The following is a 16,661-nucleotide window of genomic DNA, read 5'->3' on the forward strand; positions in this document are numbered from 1 at the left end:
TGGGAAAGTAGGATTTGTTTTCCTATAGGTCTTTTGGTGTCAGTTTCTGTGATACTTGGGCTGCAACAAGTTACATGAGAATTTTGGATGGTTGGTTGAACATCATTGTTCAGGAAATATTTATTATTTCCCTAGAAACTATGGAAGGATAACATGTACCAGATGAAATATGAAGCAGCAGCTCTGAAGCCTGAGCAAAGGACTGTGGCAACCCCTATCCAACTTGGCTTAACTAAGTCTCACTGATTCAGATCCAACACTCCTGACTTCCTGAACTTGCTACAGCTCTCTGATCTTTAGAATCTTCCTCAATTCCCACTAGAATGCTGTGTAAGGCACTTCGCAGATTTGGCCAAAAGCTGGAGCAAAAGGGGGTTGAGTTTGAATTTGGCAGAAGACTGAGCTCTCTGGATTTAGTGGCCCTGGGTGTGGGCTGCACAGTGGGTGTAGGTGTATATTTCCTGGCTAATGAGGTGACTGGTAATCAAGCAGGATCATCCATTGTGATCTGCTTTTTGGTGGATGGCTTAACTTCATTGTTGGCTGGACTGTGTTATGTAGAGCTTAGTGCCCAGGTTCCCCATTCTGGCTTGGCATATCTCTACACCTATGTCACTATAGGCAAAATCTGGGCCTTCATCACTGGCTGGAACCTCACCCTCTCCTTTGTTGCTGATGCATTCATTGTGGTTCACACATGGATATTAACTTTTGACAATCTGATTGGGAACTGGATCTCTGAGACCCAGCATGAGAGCATTTCACAACATGCTCCCCAAGTCTTTGCAGACAATCTAGGCTACTTTGCTGTGGTTCTTCTGTTGTTGCTCACAGAAATTCAAAATCTGAGATCTCATGAGTACTACATAGTTTTCAAAATGTTCACATTAGTGACACTTTTGGTACTTGGTTTTGTCATCATCTCTGGCTTCATTAAGGGGGACCTGCACAACTGGAAGCTCACAGAAGAGGACTACATAAAGGCCAGACTCAATGATACCTCTAGTTTGGGCCCTCTGGGCTCTGGAGGATTCATGCCTTTTGGCTTCCAGGGAATTCTCCGTGGATCAGCTACTTGGTTTTTTTTTTTTTTAATTTTTTATTTTTTATAAACATATATTTTTATCCCCAGGGGTACAGGTCTGTGAATCACCAGGTTTACACACTTCACAGCACTCACCAAATCACATACCCTCCCCAATGTCCATAATCCCACCCCCTTCTCCCAAACCCCCTCCCCCCAGCAACCCTCAGTTTGTTTTGTGAGATTAAGAGTCACTTATGGTTTGTCTCCCTCCCAATCCCATCTTGTTTCATTTATTCTTCTTCTACCCACTTAAGCCTCCATGTTGCATCACCACTTCCTCATATCAGGGAGATCATATGATAGTTGTCTTTCTCTGCTTGACTTATTTCGCTAAGCATGATACGCTCTAGTTCCATCCATGTTGTTGCAAATGGCAAGATTTCATTTCTTTTGATGGCTGCATAGTATTCCATTGTGTATATATACCACATCTTCTTGATCCATTCATCTGTTTATGGACATCTAGGTTCTTTCCATAGTTTGGCTATTGTGGACATTGCTGCTATAAACATTCGGGTGCATGTGCCCCTTTGGATCACTACATTTGTATCTTTAGGGTAAATACCCAATAGTGCAATTGCTGGGTCATAGGGCAGTTCTATTTTCAACATTTTGAGGAACCTCCATGCTGTTTTCCAGAATGGCTGCACCAGCTTGCATTCCCACCAACAGTGTAGGAGGGTTCCCCTTTCTCCGCATCCTCGCCAGCATCTGTCATTTCCTGACTTGTTGATTTTAGCCATTCTGACTGGTGTGAGGTGATATCTCATTGTGGCTTTGATTTGTATTTCCCTGATGCCGAGTGATATGGAGCACTTTTTCATGTGTCTGTTGGCCATCTGGATGTCTTCTTTGCAGAAATGTCTGTTCATGTCCTCTGCCCATTTCTTGATTGGATTATTTGTTCTTTGGGTGTTGAGTTTGCTAAGTTCTTTATAGATTCTGGACACTAGTCCTTTATCTGATATGTCGTTTGCAAATATCTTCTCCCATTCTGTCAGTTGTCTTTTGATTTTGTTAACTGTTTCCTTTGCTGTGCAAAAGCTTTTGATCTTGATGAAATCCCAGTAGTTCATTTTTTCCCTTGCTTCCCTTGCCTTTTGCGTTGTTCCTAGGAAGATGTTGCTGCGGCAGAGGTCGAAGAGGTTGCTGCCCGTGTTCTCCTCAAGGATTTTGATGGATTCCTTTCGTACATTGAGGTCCTTCATCCATTTTGAGTCTATTTTTGTGTGTGGTGTAAGGAAATGGTCCAATTTCATCCGCAAATCAGTCAATGTGATACAACACATCAATAAAAGAAAGAACAAGAACCATATGATACTCTCAATAGATGCTGAAAAAGCATTTGACAAAGTACAACATCCCTTCCTGATCAAAACTCTTCAAAGTATAGGGATAGAGGGCACATACCTCAATATCATCAAAGCCATCTATGAAAAACCCACCGCAAATATCATTCTCAATGGAGAAAAACTGAAAGCTTTTCCGCTAAGGTCAGGAACACGGCAGGGATGTCCATTATCACCACTGCTATTCAACATAGTACTAGAGGTCCTAGCCTCAGCAATCAGACAACAAAAGGAAATTAAAGGCATCCAAATCGGCAAAGAAGAAGTCAAATTATCACTCTTCACAGATGATATGATACTATATGTGGAAAGCCCGAAAGACTCCACTCCAAAACTGCTAAAACTTATACAGGAATTCAGTAAAGTGTCAGGATGTAAAATCAATGCACAGAAATCAGTTGCATTTCTCTACACCAACAGCAAGACAGAAGAAAGAGATATTAAGGAGTCAATCCCATTTACAATTGCATCCAAAACCATAAGATACCTAGGAATAAACCTAACCAAAGAGACACAGAATCTATACTCAGAAAACTATAAAGTACTCATGAAAGAAATTGAGGAAGACACAAAGAAATGGAAAAATGTTCCATGCTCCTGGATTGGAAGAATAAATATTGTGAAAATGTCTATGCTACCTAAAGCAATCTACACATTTAATGCAATTCCTATCAAAGTACCATCCATCTTTTTCAAAGAAATGGAACAAATAATGCTAAAATTTATATGGAACCAGAAAAGACCTCGAATAGCCAAAGGGATATTGAAAAAGAAAGCCAACGTTGGTGGCATCACAATTCCGGACTTCAAGCTCTATTACAAAGCTGTCATCATCAAGACAGCATGGTACTGGCACAAAAACAGACACATAGATCAATGGAACAGAATAGAGAGCCCAGAAATAGACCCTCAACTCTATGGTCAACTAATCTTCGACAAAGCAGGAAAGAATGTCCAATGGAAAAAAGACAGCCTTTTCAATAAATGGTGCTGGGAAAATTGGACAGCCACATGCAGAAAAATGAAATTGGACCATTTCCTTACAGCTACTTGTTTTTATGCATTTGTAGGTTTCAGCATTATTGTTGCCAGAGTCAAAGAATCACACAGTCCCAGGTGTTCTATCCCCAAGGGCATTGTGGTTTCACTGCTCATCTGCTTTTTGTTGTATTTTGGTGTCTCTGCACCACTTACACTCATGGTTCCTTACTACCAGCTTCGATCTGGGAGCACATTTCCTGAGGCATTTATCCATATTGGCTGGGTCCCTGCCTACTATGTTGTAGCTTTTACAATTTATTGTAGTATTTGCGTTGGCATCTATTGGGGATTTTTGTTCCCCATATGTAGGATGATATACATGATGGCAAAGGATCACCTCCTGTTCCCTTTTCTTGCCAGGATCCGTACTGGCATATATGCCTGTATCATGTCCACTGTGTTCTTTGGCATTGTCACAGCAATCATGGTATTCTTCTTTGGACTCACTGATCTTCTGGACCTCAGGTCAGTTGGGACCCTCATATCTTATTCCCTGGTGGCTCTTTGTGTTCTCATCCTCAGGTATCAGCCTGAGAGAAGGAATAGGGGAAATAAAGCACAGGTGCAGTAAGAGAATGGGGGAAATGTAGCACAGATGCAGGAGGGGACCACACCTGCAGTGGAGAAGCTGAGTTTACAGGAACTATTTTTCCCAGGCAGCCTCACCCCCACTCCACTCTCTGGCCAGATTGTCTGTGTTTTCTCTTCATTGCTTATTCTGCTGCTGACTCTCCTCTGCCTGGTGCTGGTCCACTGGCCAGGTCTGCTTTCTGGAGACCCAGTGCCGATCACCATGTTGTGCTGCCCCTTGTGCTCATCACTAGGACTACTGGGGTCATCTGGAGACAGCCACAGACCTCCACTTCCCTGCCCTTTAATGTCCCTGGTGTGCCTCTCCTTCCCCTCCTGAGCATCTTTGTGAATGTTTGCCTTATGATGCAGATGATAGCTGACACCTGGGCCACATTTGGTGTCTGGATGTTGACTGGGTTTGCTCTATACTTCAGCTATGGCATCCGGCAAAGCCTGGTCTCTACCCCACTTAAGGGGTCATGCTCTATAGAGCTTGAACTCAGCAGTGTCAGTACATGTTTGTTTTGACATTATCATGCCTGAGTGCCATCTGGTTCCCCTATGCAATAATGGGGAGTACCATTTGCACATGGAGAACTAGGCCTCCCAAGGGATTTAGGTGTCGATGTTCACCTTATTTATGGTAAAGTGAGGATGTGCCTTGCTCTTTCTCCTTTTTAAAAAATTGTCCACTTTCAACTGTGTCTATGACAGCCTACTGCCTCTTTAAAAGGGAGCATAGGAATAGCATGGAAGACATTAGGAAAAGTAAAGGAAAAGTGAATTGGGGTAATCATAGGGGGGAGATGAACCATGAGAGACTGTGGACTCTGAGAAACAAACTGAGGGTTTTGGAGGGGAGCTGGTTGGGAGATTGGGTGAGCCTGGTGGTGGTATAAAGGAAGGCACGTATTTCATGGAGCACTGGGTGTGGTGCATAGACAATGAATATTGGAACACTGAAAAAAAAACTAAATTAAAAAAATTATTAAGAAAAATAAATAAATTGGGGCGCCTGGGTGGCTCAGTGGGTTAAAGCCTCTGCCTTAGGCTCAGGTCATGATCCCAGGGTCATGGGATCGAGCCCCGCATCGGGCTCTCTGCTCGGCGGGTAGCCTGCTTCCTCATCTCTCTCTGCCTGCTTCTCTGCCTACTTGTGATCTCTGTCTGTCAAATAAATAAATAAAATCTTTAAAAAAAAAAAAGAAAAATAAATAAATATTAAAAATTAGTATTAAAAGAAACTTGAAAAAATGCTTTCCTTTCCTTTGATTTAATATACACTAGGGAAGAAGGTGCCTAGCTGGCTCAGTCAGTAGAGCATGGCTCTTGATCTCAGGCTGGTGAGTTTAAGCTTCATATTGAATGTAGAACTTACTTGTGATGATATCCAGTAGCAGAATTACTAGATCATAAGGTAATTCTGTTTTAAAATTTTTGAGGAACCTGCATTATGTGTTACAGAGTGTGTGCACCAATTGACATTTCCACCAACAATGCATGAGAGTTCCATTTTCTCCATATATTCACTAACACTTGTTTTTCTTGTATGTTTTATTTATCTGTCCTGACAGGTATAAAGTGATATCTCGTTGAGATTTTTTTTTTTATTTTGCATACTTTAATCTCAGAACAAAATGCACATGGGAAAAAAAAACCCACAATACACATCCAAACCCCTTTTTCACCACACCCAGTGCTCCATGCAATCCGTGCCCTCTCTAATACCCACCACCTGGTTCCCCCAACCTCCCACCCCCGCCCCTTCAAAACCCTCAGATTGTTTTTCAGAGTCCATAGTCTCTCATGGCTTACCCCCTCACCTTCCAATTTCCTTCAACTTCCTTCCCCTCTCCATCTCCCCTTATCCTCCATGCTATTTGTTATGCTCCACAAATAAGTGGAACTATATGATAATTGACTCTCTCTGCTTGACTTATTCCACTCAGCATAATCTCTTCTAGTCCTGTCCATGTTGATACAAAAGTTGGGTATTCATCCTTTCTGATGGAAGCATAATACTCCATAGTGTATATGGACCACATCTTCCTTATCCATTCGTCCATTGAAGGGCATCTTGGTTCTTTCCACAGTTTGGTGACTGTGGCCATTGCTGCTATAAACATTGGGGTACAGATGGCCCTTCTTTTCCCTACATCTGTATCTTTGGGGTAAATACCCAGTAGTGCAATTGCAAGGTCATAGGGAAGCTCTATTTTTAATTTCTTGAGGAATCTCCACACTGTTCTCCAAAGAGGCTGCACCAACTTGCATTCCCACCAACAGTGGAAGAGGGTTCTCCTTTCTCCACATCCTCTCCAACACATGTTGTTGTATGTCTTCATTGGAGAAGTGTCTGTTCATATCTTCTGCCCATTTTTTTATATGATTGTATTATATTTTTGTGTGTGTTGAGTTTGAAGTTTTCTTTATAGATCCTGGATATCAACCTTTTGTCTGTAGTGTCATTTGCAAATATCTTCTCTCATTGAAATTTTAATTTGTATTTTCCTGATGATTAGTAATACTAATAGTCTTTTCATGTGTCTATTGGCCATCTGTATGTCTTCTTTGGAAAAGTATTGATTCAGGTCTTTGCCCATTTTTAGATTGGATTATTTGTTTTTTTGTATTGAGTTGTGTAAGTACTTTATGTATTTTGAATATTTACCCCTTATTTATATATCATTTTCAGGTGTCTTTTCCCATTCTGTAGGTTGCTTTTTGGGGGGGGGGTGTTGTTGATGGTTTCCTTTCTGTGCAAAAGCATTTTTGTTACATGAATTTGCAAAGATATATACACACCTATGATGAATGGTAAAGAATATGTGGTGTATATGTACATACAATGGACCATTATTCATCTATAAAGAAGAATGGAATCTTGCCATTTGTAAAACCATGGCTGGAGTGGGAGGGTATAATGTTAACTGAAATATGTTGGTCTGAGAAAAACAAATGCCATATATTTTCACTTTTATGTGGAATTTAAGAATTAAAAAAATGAAAAAAAAGTCAAAACAAACAAGCAAATAAGTAACAAAATGAAACAAAAACAAAAACAAAAACAAAAACACCCACTCTTAAATACAGGGAACAAACTGGTGGTTACCAAAGAGGAGATGGGTAGGGTAATGGGTGATCTAAATAAAGGGAATTAAGAATACACTAATCTTGAACACTGAGAAATATGTGGAATTGTTGAGTCACTGTATTGTACACCTGAGAGTAATATAAAAGCTCTGTATGTTCTTTATACTTCAGAAAAAAAAAATTAAAAAAGATAAAGGGAAGCCTAGGTGGCTCAGTTGGTTAACCATGTACATTTGACAGAGGTCGTGATTTCAGTGTCCTAGGATCCAGCCCTGCATTGGGATCCCTGCTGGGGGACATAAGCTTCTCCCTCTCCTTCTGCCACTCTCTGCCTTGTGCTCTCTCTCACTCTACCTCTCAAATGAATTAATACATTCCTTTAAAAAAAAAAGATAAAACAATGCCCTTCCCTTAACAAGCTTATATTCTGGAGCAGCTGGGTGGCTCAGTGGGTTAAGCCTCTGCCTTAGGCTGGGGTCGTGTTCTCAGGGTCTTGGGATCAAGCCCAGCATTGGGCTCTCTGCTCAGCAGGGAGCCTGTTTTCTCCATCTCTCTTTGCCTGTCTCTCTGCCTACTTGCGATCTCTGTCTGTTAAATAAATAAATAAAATCTTTTTTTTTTTTTTAAAGAAACTTATATTCTTTTTTTTTGAAGTTTCCTTCTTTTTTTTTTTTTAGAATTTTGTTAAACTTTATTTTATTTTTTCAGTGTTCCAAGATACATTGTTTATGCACCACACCCAGTGATCCATGCAATATATGCCCTCCTTAATACCACCAGGAAGAGTCAACCATCCACCCCCGTCCCCTCCAAAACCCTCAGTTTGTTTCTCAGCGTCCACAGTCTCTCATGGTTTGTTTCCCTATCTGGTTTCTCCCAACTCATTTCTCCTCTCCTTCTCCCAATGTCCTTTGTGTTATTCCTTATGCTCCACAAGTAAGTGAAACCATATGATAGTTGACTCTTTCTGCTTGACTTATTTCATTCAGCATAATCTCCTCCAGTCCCATCCATGTTGATACAAAAGTTGGGTATTCATCTTTTCTGATGGAGGCATAATATTCCATTGTATATATGGACCATGTCTTCTTAATCCATTTTTCTCTTGAAGGGTATCTTGGTTCTTTCCACAGTTTGGCAACTGTGGCCTTTGCTGCTATTAACAATGGGGTACAGATGGCCCTTCTTTTCATTACATCTGTACCATTGGGGTAAATACCAAGTAGGGCAATTGGGTCATAAGATAGCTCTATTTTTAGTTTCTTAAGTAATCTCCACACTGTTTTCCAAAGTGGCTGCACCAGCTTGCATTCCCACCAATAGTGAGGGTTCCCCTTTCTCCACATCCTCTCCAACACATGTTTACTGTCTTAATTTTGGCCATTCTGACGTGTAAGGTGGTATCTCAACGTGGTTTTGATCTGAATCTCCCTGATGGCTAGTGATAACGAACATTTATTCATGTGTCTGTTAGTCATTTGTGTGTCTTCTTTGGAGAAGTGTCACTCATGTCTTCTGCCCATTTTTTGACGTTATTATCTGTTTTCTGTGTGTTGAGTTTGAGGAGTTCTTTATAGATCTTGGATATCAGCCCTTTGTCTGTAGTGTTATTTGCGAATATCTTCTCCCATTACGTGGGTTGCCTCTTTGTTTTGTTGACTCTAAGAAGCTTATATTCTAATATGAGGGCAAAGCATAGCTGTAACACAAAGTAGAAAGTTTTGTCACAAAGAATATACAATCAAATGTCTTGGGAACTCAGAGTAGAGGGTGATGATTTGTGACTGGCGTGGGCTGAGTGTTGATTAGTGAAATCAGAGAAGACTTTTCAGAGGAATAGCGTTTGAGTTGGCTCTCTTCAGGGATAGGATTTCACCACACGTGTGTGGCAGGGAGAGATTGCAAGCAGAGAAATAAACACCAGGAAAAGCACAGGAAATGGAAGCACTGCTCAGAGCACACTGAGCAGGCTGTGTAGCTTGAGCCTTGGCTGTGTGAGGGGGGCAACATAGAATGCACAGGTGGACTGGATCCAACTTTTCTCTGAGCACTGCTTTGGTCCACCTGTTCAAAAAGTGCATGCTGAGATCTATGTGTCTTGGGTTCTGGTCTTGTTTCCACCACTAACTAGCAATGTGACCTTGGGCAAGTTGCTCAGTTCCTCCCATGCTCTGCTTACAGGAGAGGTCACAACTGATCATTTCTTAAGTTCCATTTCCTTAAAAAATTCTAGGATTTCCTCTGGTTCTTCTGTCCTGTTATTCTCTCAACTAGGTCTCTTCGGTGCACATGATATGAACCTGCATCCTTCCCACTTTTCATTATAACCCATTGCTGGAGCTGTAGATTGGGACCAACTGATAATCATGACATAGAGACAGACGATTACATTTTCAGCTTTAGATCTGCAGCCCAATTGGCTTGGTAATCCTGCATCACTAAATTAGACAGAATTCTTCCTCATCACAAGGAGTGCTGAGCACCTCCCTCCTCACAACATAGGAGAGAAACTGCTTTTATTAGTTTTTCTTCTGTATGAACAGGTGGGACTGCATGTGTCCTATGAGCAGGTTGGTTCTGGATAAAAAAAAAGAAAAGAAAAGAAAAGAAATCCCCCCAAACTGGAAGGGGCTGAACTGGGAATGTTCAGTGCTATCTCTTCAACCCACTAATCAAAGTCAAAGTGAGAGAGGGAGGGGTGGATGGAGGCCAGGAATAGTTCTTTGCTAGGTGATGTTCAACTTTCAGCTGGTGTCACCTCACCTGGAGGGCTTGTGAAAACACAGGTTACTGGGCTCCCATCCCCAGTGTTTGGAATTCAGGAAGTCTGGGTGGGGCCCAGAACTTGAGCTTCTAACAAGTTCCCAGGTGATGCTGATATTCCTGGTCCTGGGAAACCAAAGCTCCACTGGAAGCTCCCTACAGGTAAAGATAAAGGGAAGGAAACAAAGGCGACCTTTGATCACTTACCTTCATTTAATGAAATGCTTAGATTAAAATACCATCATTTATCCTTTTACATTGGAGAAATCAGAATGAATCATTTTGGAATGTATATGTTTATCAAATCACCACAATGTACAGTTCAAATATCTTACAATTTTATATGTCAGTTATACCTCAATAAAATGAAATAAAAAAATAGTACCACAGTTATCTGTCTTGTTGTTGTTTTCCTGATTATACATCATAGGTAAGGAGTGTATCTTGTTAACTCTCCCAGAGCATCCAGCTGGGGGACAGGCATATAAGGGGCATTAAATTAATCCATGTTAAATTGACCTGAGTCTTACACATTTCTTTGGTACAGAAAATTCTTCTTTCCTTCAGGCTAGCCCTGTACTATTCCTTTAAAACTGTATTCTGGGAGACTTCCTTGGCAAACAACATTTCTCTCCATCCAGAGCTGTCTATAGCCAACATTTAGAACTATACCGAGGCACTTCTAGTTCTCCTTTGTGTGGCTATGCCTGAGTTCTGGTGATTATCTTATCTGTTCCATCACAGTGGAATCTTGCTCAGGGGAGGATTATGTTCTACATTTCCTCTAAATCCAGTAGGAACAGTGTTGCTCATTCCAAGAACTCATGGAAAATATAGCCATGGGGGTGGGGTGGGGGGAGAATGCCCCATGTGACTTCCCCTGGTCCTGCTCTGTCTCTTCCCATGGTTTGTGGGCAGGGCCTAGAAAGATTGTAATTGATAGAAGACCCAGCCTGTTCTACCCCATTCCAGAGAATCCCTGAAATTGAGATTGGTTCTAGTGTGGGCACAACATGCATCTATCTGAAGATGCCAGGGTTTTATGCAGGCATAGAATGGCCAGTGCTTTTCTATTGTTTATCTGTACCTGGCCTGCCCTAGGAAGGAGAGATGGAAGATGTTTTCTTACCTGATGAATTTCTCTTCTTCCCAACAGGAAGAAGGTGGTTGCAGATAAGCCTGTGAGGGGTGTGATTACCCATATACTTACCTATTCTTTTTCATGCTTTAAGAGAGTGGTGCAAAAACCATGTGAGAACATCTAAGATTCTTTGGGGAGAGAGAGAATTTACACCCCACATGGGGAAAACATGAAATAAAATAGGAGGAATCAGTAGCTGGATAAGGATTGAGGCATCATTACTCTGGAAGGGAAGGTCTGAGTAGAAACTGAGAGAGAGGTATTGATCAAGAGATACTTCCTGGAGGAGGATGACTATGGAACAACGTGGGAAATGAAAGAGGGACAGATGAATTGGAAAAGAAATGGGGCAGTAATTCTAGGCTACACATAAGTTACATTTCTGATCCTCAGAGGTGGACAGGCCCTTTAGAGTAGTGGTACCCATATAGCCCTTGAGGTCAGACAGCCAAGTCCTTGTCCAAGTTGTGCTACTTGCTATGCCTGAAGCAGGAGGTATATCTTCTTTTTGTTTCCACTTTTTATTGTTATGGTCAGTTAGCCAATATATAATACATCATTAGTTTTTTTTGTTTAAGGTTTTATTTATTTATTTGACAGACAGAGAACACAAATAGGCAGTGGGGCAGGCAGAGAGAGAGGAGGAAGCAGGCTCCCTGCTGAGCAGAGAGCCTGATGTAGGGCTTGATCACAGGACCCTGGGATCATGACCTGAGTTGAAGGCAGAGGCTTTAACCACTGAGCCACCCAGGCACCCCACATCATTAGTTTTTGATGTAGTGTTCAATGATTCATCAGTTATGGGTAACACCCAGTTCTCATCACATCATGTGCTCTCCTTAATACCCATCACCCAGCTACCCCATTCCCCACCCATCTCCCCTCTGTAACCATCATTCTCTCTCCCAGAGTCGAGAGTCTCTCATGTTTTGTCTTCTTCTCTGATTTCTTCCCATTCAGTTTTTGCTCCCATCCCCTGTGGTCCTTGGTGCTATTCCTTAATGTTCCACATATGAGTGAAACCATATGATAATTGTCCTCCTCTGCTTGACTTATTTCACTTAGCATAATCCCATCCAGTTCTGTCTATGTAGATGCAAATGTTTGGTATTCATCCTTTCTGAAGTCTGAGTAATATTCCATTGTATATATGAACCACATCTTCTTTATCCATTCAACCATTGAAACATACCTTGGCTCTATTCTTTTTTGCCAATTTAAATGCCTTTGATTTCTTTTTGTTGTCTGATTGCTGAGGCTAGGACATCTAGTACAATGTTGAACAAGAGTGATGAGAGTGGGCCTCCATGTCATGTTCTTGACCTTAGGAGAGAAGCTCTCAGTTTTTCCACATTGAGAATGATATTCACTGTGGGCTTTTTAATAGATGCTTTTTATCATATTGAGGAATATTCCCTATATCTCTAAATTTTGAGTTTTAATCAAGAAAAGACACTATATTTTGTCAAATGTTTTTTGCATCAATTAACAGGACCATATGGTTTTTGTATCTTCTTTTATTAATGTTCTCTATCATGTTGATTGATTTGTGAATGTTGAACCATGCTTGCAGCCCAGGAATAAGTCTCACATGGTCATGATGAATAATCCTTTTAATGTACTATTGGATACTATTGGCTAGGATCTTGTTGAGTATTTAGTATCCATGTTCATCAGGGATATTGGTCTGTAATTCTTCTTTTTGATGGGGTCTTTGCCTGGTTTTGGGATCAGAGTTATCCTGTCCTCATAGAACAAATCTGGAAGTTTTCCTTCTCTTTCTCTTTTTTTCTTTCTCTCTTTCTTTTTCTCCCTTTTAAATTTTTTTGAAACATCTTTAGTAGAATAGGTATAACTTCTTCTTTAAATATTTGATAGAATTCTCCCCAGAATTCATCAGACCTTGGACTTGGGAGGTTTCTGATTACTGCTCCAATTCCTTGATGGCTATTGGTCTGTTCAGATTGTCTCTTCCTGTCTCAGTCTTAGTTTATAAGTTTCCAGGAATACATCAATTTCTTCCAGATTTCCTAGTTTGTTGGCATGTAGCTGCTGTTAATAAGATCTAATAATTGTCTCTATTGCCTTGGTATTAGTCATGATCTCTCCCCTTCATTCATGATTTTATTAATTTGAGTCCTTTCTCTTTTCTTTTTGATAAGTCTGGCCAGAGGTTTATCAATCCTAATAATTCTTTCAAAGAACCAGCTTCTAGCTTCATTGATTTGTTCTGTTCTTCTAGTTTCTATTTCATTGATTTTTGCTCTAATCTTTATTATTTCTCTTCTCCTGCTTGGTTTGGGCTTCATTTGCTGTACTTTCTCTAGGTCCTTTAGGTGTAAGATTAGCTTGTGCATTTAGGATTTCTCTAATTTTTGAGAGAGGATTGGGTGGCTATGCACATCTCTCCTAGGACTGCCTGTGCAGTATCCCATAGGTTTTGAACCAATGTGTTTTCATTTTCAGTGGTTTCAATGAACTGTTTAAGCTCTTCTTTAATTTCTGGGTTAACCCAGTGTTTGAGTTTCTTCCAAATTTCCTCTTGTGATTAAGTTTTAGTTTCATGATATTTGTTATGCTCCACAAGTAAGTGAAACCATATTTTAGTTTCACAACTAAGCACAGTGCTTTGAAACTGAAACTTAATCACAAGAGGAAATTTGGAAGAAACTCAAACACTCAGATGTTAAAGAACATCCTACTAAATAATGAATGGGTCAACCCAGAAATTAAAGAAGAGCTTAAACAGTTCATTGAAATCAATGAATATCTGCAGAAAATAATCTCAGCCTTTTGGTATCTTTTGAGACCTGATTTGTGACCCAGCATGTGACCTATTCTGGAGAAAGTTCCATGTGAACTTGAGAAGAATGAGTATTTACATTCAGGTTAATTATTGAAAGATATGAATTTGGTGCCATTGTATTGCTATAAGGTCCCTATTTCTGTAGCTTGTCTCTGTTACTTTCTTGAGTATATTACTCTTGAGGGGAGGGTCTCTTTACTTACATAATCCCCCTTAATATTTCTTGCAGGGTTGTCTGGTGGTCACATATTCTTTTAGTTTCTGCATTTCCTGGATGCTCTTTACCTCTCCATGTGTTCTAAATGACAGCCTTGCTGGATACGGTATTCTTGGCTGCATGTTCTTTTTATTTAATACGCTGAGTATGTCTTGCCAGCCCTTTCTGGCTTGCCACGTTTCTGTGGAAGAGGTCTAATGTTATTCTGATATTCTTCCCTCCATATAAGGAATATCCTCTAACCTAGCTGCTTTTAGGATAGTTTCTTTGGCTCTAAGATTTTCAAGTTTCAATATTACATACTGGGATGTTGATCTTTTTTTTTTTTTTTTAATCAATTTTGCATGCCTCTTGGACATGAATGCTTCTTTCCTCCCCTGATTAGGAAAGTTCTCACCTATGATTTTCTTAAATATACCTTCTAGTCCTCTCTCTCTCTCCACCCCCTTGGGGATCCCTGTAATTCTGACATTGGAATGCTTCATGCATCCTGAATCTCTCCAAGACTTTTTTCAAGGGCTATTAGTTGTCTGTCTATTTTCCTCAACTTTTTTACTTTCCATCAGCTTATCTTCTAAATCTCTTATTCTCTCTTCTGCTTCATTGACCTCATCTGTTATCTTATCTGTTAGAGTATCCAGTTTAGACTGCATTTCATTGATAGCATTTTTAAGTTAGAACTGATTAGATCTCATCTCTGCCCTCAGAGATTCTATATTGTCATTTATGCTTTTTTCAAGCCTAGCTATTAACTTTATAATTTCTATTCTGAATTCTGTCTCTAATGTCTTATATCCATATTGATTAGTTCTGTGGAAGAGAACATTGCCTCTGTTTTTTTGTGTTTTTTTTTTTTTTCTTCGTTTTGTTTTTTAGATCAACTTTGCAGTCATTCTGCCTAGAGAAAGATGTGTGGGCAAATGAACAGAGTCCAAAATATCAAGCACAACCAAAGCAAGATGCACCCTAGAAAAATCTGGAGTGGTCAGAAGCCAACACAGAAAAACAACCAAAGCCAAAATGAAACACAAGAATAAAATAAAATAGGATGAAATTATGAAATATAAATTGGTATAGTAAATGTTAGGTCAGTGGCCCTGGGAATGCAGGTGGAACAATAAAATGGATGCCAGGCTGCCAGGCTGCCATCTTCCCTAGGACTTTCCCACCAGAAGGACATCTGTCAAGGACATGTCACCTTGAGTAAACCAAAACTTATGCGAGAAAATCCCAGCCACTCTGGGACTTTCCAACCCCCGAACTCTAACCTTACCAAATATGGTTATGAGCCCCCACCCTGCCCTGGCTCAATAAAAGCTCACTCAACCCCTTCCCAGGCACTACTTCCCCAACTCTCCTCTCCTGAGTCTTGGAAACTCACCCAAAGGCGCCTTTAATAAACCTTGCCTTGCTCCTATCTCGCCTGGTGTTGTGTGTATCTCGCCTGGTATCATGTGTATCTTTCCTGTAAAACCTTACAGTAAGCATCTAGTTAAATTGGGACAAAGGTAAAAAAAAAAAAAAAAGAGCAAGAGAGAAAAAGTATAAAAAAAAGAAAAGGAACATTTTATCTGAACAATAAATGAATCATGAGGCAACACCTGGAACTGAATATACTATCTTTCTCTGGTGTTGGAATTTTATAGTCTTGTGGGATCCATACACTTGTTGTCCACCTGTTTTTCCAGTCTGTCTTTTGGGGGAGAGTGTTCTGTGCTATTTCTCAGGTTTCCCTGCTTGGGTGATATTGTTCCACCCCATCCGGAGGATGGGCTCAGTGCAAACTAGTCCTCTGTGTGGATTTTGTTCCCTGGAGGCTTTCCGTGCTTCCTCAGAGGGTCAGAGCAAAAATTGTTGTGCCCAAACCTCTGGCCCAGAGCAGAAAGACCACAGTCTGCCCTCTTTAATAAACCCTCTGGGACAAACAGTCTCCATATCTATATGTGACATAAACCACAGCCTCCTGCCATGTGTGCGCACTGCAACTCCCTCAGGGTAGTCCCATGGGCTCAGGAGTGCCACCGACATTTGTGATTCTAAAAGCTCAAGAAGCTGCAGGCTCATGTGAAAACCTGAAGTTCCTCAGTCATGGCTGGGTGATGCCTTAATATCCGTTCTGGGCCACTACTGCCTTGTGAGTTTTGCCCAGTCCCAGACACAGCTGTTTCATTCCAGGTTCCAGTCCTTTATAGGCTGTCCAAGAAAGGAGCAATTGCTGACCAGCTGAGCTCATGGTTTATGGCAATCTGAACTGAGACCTCCCCTGGGCTCACTGACCATAACGTATTTCCTGACTCCACTGCTTAGGAACTCTACCAGTTAATGCACCCTCATTTGCTCTGTGCCTCATCAGATTCTGAGACCACAGTGCTCCATCTGTAATTCTCTATTTTCCCTTCCAGAGCCCCTTTCAGAGAGGGATGTCTCTCACTAACACAGATTTCTAAGGGTTCTGGTTTTGTGCTTTGGTGTTATATTACTTTCTAGGAGCCAGCTTATGGAGGCTCCCTCTACCTTCTGTTTATCTTTCAATATCTCCTCCACAGATTTATGACTACAGGCTGTACCTTACAAAAAGTAGTCTCTTTTCT

General features: G+C 40.8%; 1 protein-coding gene across 1 annotated transcript; it reads left to right on the top strand.

Annotated features, from left to right (window-relative positions):
* Window positions 1-323: 323 nt before the first annotated feature.
* LOC131839797 (cationic amino acid transporter 3-like) lies at window positions 324-4,578 on the top strand. The gene is given in 3 exon segments (XM_059187514.1): window positions 324-1,068; window positions 3,480-4,268; window positions 4,271-4,578. Coding segments are annotated over 3 exon segments (1,842 nt in total).
* Window positions 4,579-16,661: the final 12,083 nt, after the last annotated feature.

The sequence above is a fragment of the Mustela lutreola genome, chromosome 8, assembly GCF_030435805.1.
Source record: "Mustela lutreola isolate mMusLut2 chromosome 8, mMusLut2.pri, whole genome shotgun sequence".
NCBI classification, from domain to species: domain Eukaryota; kingdom Metazoa; phylum Chordata; class Mammalia; order Carnivora; family Mustelidae; genus Mustela; species Mustela lutreola.